General features: G+C 35.3%; 1 protein-coding gene across 2 annotated transcripts; it reads right to left on the bottom strand.

The window, feature by feature from the left end:
* Window positions 1-273: 273 nt before the first annotated feature.
* On the bottom strand, window positions 274-3,858 carry LOC109587102 (uncharacterized). Of its 2 annotated transcripts, none has more exons than XM_020003322.1 (6): window positions 1,330-3,858; window positions 1,051-1,289; window positions 970-1,003; window positions 729-802; window positions 439-687; window positions 274-397 (listed from the first exon to the last, which is right to left on the bottom strand). In XM_020003322.1, the coding sequence occupies exons 1-6, from the start codon at window positions 3,733-3,735 to the stop codon at window positions 319-321; spliced, it is 3,081 nt and encodes a 1,026-aa protein (XP_019858881.1). In that variant the 5' UTR covers window positions 3,736-3,858; the 3' UTR covers window positions 274-318. The 2 variants fall into 2 exon arrangements, with proteins under 2 accessions (XP_019858881.1, XP_019858882.1); XM_020003323.1 differs by having other exon boundaries at window positions 1,336-3,858.
* Between the last annotated feature and the right edge of the window lie 6 nt (window positions 3,859-3,864).

Raw genomic sequence — 3,864 nt, 5'->3', positions numbered from 1 at the left:
GGTACAGCAATGTAATTGTTAGCAAGAAACAGTGTCAACAAATAGCCAGTAATTTAATACCGTAATGACTGCTTCTGTATATTAGCCATGCATATAGAGCACAGCATTAATAGTTTTTACTAAAGCTGAAGAAAATACAAAATTAAAAGTACATAAGTACATAAGAAGAAACATTAATAGTAATAATAATAATCAAAATAGGAAATACGTTTTTACTAAAGTTGGAAAAAACCATAAAATTAAAAGTACACAAGAAGAAACATATTTGTAATAAAAATAATTATAATAGTAAATACTTCAAGTTCACCCAAAAAATGTTTATAATAAAAAGCATCTTGAATTTTTAGTAGGCTGAGTGGTCTGAGCAGGCTGAGTAGCTTCTGATGGCACTGAAAGCCTACAAATTAATAAATTTAGTCATCACAGGAAATTTCCTACTTATTAGCAGCTTCTTGAAATTTCATTAGATAGAGTTTCTTTTTCAGGCTTTCTTTAGTAATGCTAGGATTTCTTCTAACCAAAGCATAAAGAACTTGAAATGCAATGGTTTGTGTATCACTATGTTTGTATTTATCCATTGCTGATTGAAGATATCCCGAATCATCATCACAAATTTCAACAATTTTTCTGATATCTTTAGCTTCAAAGAAATTAGACAATAGCAACAAGTCATCACGTTCTATGTCACTAAATAAAATAATAAACATTTTAAAGCAACATAATTTAACCTTTTTTTGGTTTCAGTGTCCTTTTTAGGTTCAGTGTCTTCAACATTCTGGCGAGTACTACCAATAGAAAGTCTCTATTGTGTAAAAATAATTAGTTTTAATTTTTACAATTGAGCTTATAATTATTATGGTATAGATCCATGCATAAAAATAATTTTTAAAGGTGAAGTTTTGGTGCTAGCATTTGTTGCCTAACTACAATAACAAAAAGTTTGAATTATGAAAAAGCTTTCAAATTTACTTTACTAGTATCTCTGTAGTTGAAGACTTTAACTCTATTATGAAATAAAATAATAAAGAATCAAACGATTGATACACTTACTGATCAGCAAGTTGGTCAAGATCAGCTAGTTTAAGAGCTTCAACTAAATCATCTCTACTTTTATTTTTATCTTTCCACTCAAAAAGCAGATGAAACATTGGATCTTTACAATGAGCTGGACTTTGCTGGAGAGCCTTAAAAGTCGGAAGCATTTCCATGCATGCAGCAAGAATAGCAGCTTTGTCACCAACTCTCTTTGATATCTTAACAATTTCCTTTTCATCAATAGTTTCAGGTACCTGTAAAAAAATCAAGTAAGTAATAATGTATTGTTCTTACTATTACGTTTTGGGTTGTCTCATGACTCTGGTCTTCTTCAAGTTCAGGAAACCAATAAGATTCTTCAGAAGTTGGTTGTCGTTGCGTTTTTCGTTTCTGGCAAAAAAGATTTAAGACAGCAGTTTGGCCTGAAGCAGGAGAAATGTAATGAGGCTCGTATCCATTACATGCAGTAGATCTACACTCATAATTAAGACTTCTTTTTATTTTGGAAGAATTTGCTAGAGTTTCGTTTACTTCATTGCCACATTTCTCCAGTAACCTGTTTAACTCTTGGCAAGTACTACGGAATGGCACATTTGGTACATCAATAAAACGCTCAACACTAACTCGTATTGTAGTACAAAGATCAGTGAAAGTAACCTGGTTGACACTTGGAGTTCCAAAAAGAAAAACAATACGATTTCGAAACACACCTTCTTCAAAACAAATTTTGCATGATGAATTTTTGGCAAATGATGCAATAAAACGAGTGAAAAAACCAGGAGGAACAAAATCAGTGCTAAAAGTTATGTGAAGATTTGTTGCTCGGGCAACTGGTTTACCATTGGGCAAAGATTGTGTAGATGAAATATCATATGACTTTAGCACAGCAGGTAGGAAATATTGCTTTGCATCTTCAATGTAAAACTCATCTGTTTTAACTTCAGCTGCAAGACGAAAATGAACTAATAGCTCCATCAAGTCATCAGCTTTAATTTCTGTACAATTTTTCCAAACCTCTTGATACAAAGGCTCAACAAGAATACCTTTCTCACGTAATAAGCTCCACATAGCTTCTGTTGCATCTTGGTTTTCTCTGCCCTCAAGTGTAAAAACTTTTCCAAGAGTATCAACAAACCACTGAGGGTTTATGATAACTGTATCCTGAAGACCTTTGATGAATGAATAGTAAAGGAGAACTCCAAGATCATGATAGAAACGAAGAACTTTAGGAACATCATTGAGAGGAATCTTACATGCTAAACCAATTTCATGAGCTTCTTTTAAACTAATAACCTTCTTGTCAAGCATTTTGATGACTTTACGAAACAGCACCCAGCTCACTAGCGTCTTGACAATCAGCTTGTTGGAGGTGAAGTCATTAACTTCTTTGCGAATGGTTGAAAAATTCTGATCTTCATTACGGCTTCCAGCAGTTGTGTTATCAACAATAAGCACCTTTTTTATAAGGTAAGCACAGGCTTTACCTTTGTAAGTGCCCTTCATCCTTTCAATAGCAGCAGCTCTCTGCTTATCATCAACTATCTGGTCGCCATGTGTACCAATGCAATAAATACGAGGATAACTGAGAAAGGCTCCTCTTTCATCTCGATCCAAGTGAAGATGAATATTTGTCATCCAATTAAATAGCAGATCCTTAGTGGACATGTTTTCTAAATTATCGCACACCAGATTTCCTTTTGTATTGAGAATATTTTCCCATTTCTCATCTAAACCCTTAGCTGCATTAAATATGAGAAAAAATAGTGTGCGTGGTGTAAGAAAAGCTGAAAGAATCTCCAAAAACACTGCCTGCCCTCCACAATCCCAAATGTGCATGAACGGCTGAGGCTTTATATCTTGTATTGGCACTGGCCCAATCTCTTGAGCACGTTTTATTGCTTTTGCAAGAAACAAATCAACTTCTTTTCTTTGAATTTCCTGACCAGATAATTCTGGAGGGCTTAGCGATGAATCTACTTTATACAATGATGAAGCAGCTACTGCAGTACGAAGATTCTCAGAACCTGAAGCTTTTTCATAAACTGCAGCAATTAAACGGGCAACTTCCTCAATTTCGTCATTTTCATCAACTTCTTTCCATTTTTTATCACTAAGCATGTGAGTTCTGTACTGAACTGAACGATCACTCCCAACTTGATGCTCTTTCTCATGATGATGATCTCGTGGATTCTGGTGTTGCAGGTTATGATTACTTTCAAATACTTGCCTTCCAATAAATCTTCTGGTATTACTAGAAACATCTTCGGGATTATCTGGTCTACCTGGCCTTTCATAACGATCTTGTGAATTATAACCATCTGGCCTATAATGATCCTCTGACCTATAATGATCTTGTGAAGCATGTGCATGTGGCCTATAACGGTCTGTGTGTGCATGTGGCCTATAATGGACTGGTGAAGCATGTGCATGTTCATTATAATGATCCTGTGAATTATAACCAGATGACCTATAATGATCCCGTGAAGTACGTGCATTTCCCATATAGTAGTTTGGTGAAGTATGTGTATCTGCATAATGACGAGCCTGTGAGTTATAATCATCTTGCCCATAACGATCCTGTGAAATATAATCAGCTGACCTGTAACGACCCTGTGAAGTACGTGCATCTCGCCTATAATAATCTCTTGAAGTATGTGCATCTTGCCTGTAACAGTCCGGTGAATTATAATCATCTGACATGTAACGGTCCGATGAAGCATGTGAATCTTGCCTATATCGATCTCGTGAAATATAATCATTGGACCTATAGTGGTCCGGTGACGTATAATCATCTCGCCTTCCGTACTGGTCAGGTATTGAATGTCTCCT

The sequence above is a fragment of the Amphimedon queenslandica genome, unplaced genomic scaffold (assembly GCF_000090795.2).
Source record: "Amphimedon queenslandica unplaced genomic scaffold, v1.1 AMPQUscaffold_12685, whole genome shotgun sequence".
In the NCBI taxonomy this organism is placed as follows: Eukaryota; Metazoa; Porifera; class Demospongiae; order Haplosclerida; family Niphatidae; genus Amphimedon; species Amphimedon queenslandica.
This window is presented reverse-complemented; position numbering and strand designations above follow the sequence as displayed.

What these genes read in the sequence shown, in the direction of transcription:
- LOC109587102 (XM_020003322.1), bottom strand. Translation starts at nt 3,735, where the DNA reads ATGTCAGATGATTATAATTCACCGGACTGTTACAGGCAAGATGCACAT. An exon ending in AGACAACCCAAAACGTAATA is followed by an intron (nt 1,290 to 1,329) that starts GTAAGAACAATA and finishes ATTTTTTTACAG; the next exon opens with GTACCTGAAACTATTGATGA. An exon ending in ACTACAGAGATACTAGTAAA is followed by an intron (nt 803 to 969) that starts GTAAATTTGAAA and finishes TTTACACAATAG; the next exon opens with AGACTTTCTATTGGTAGTAC.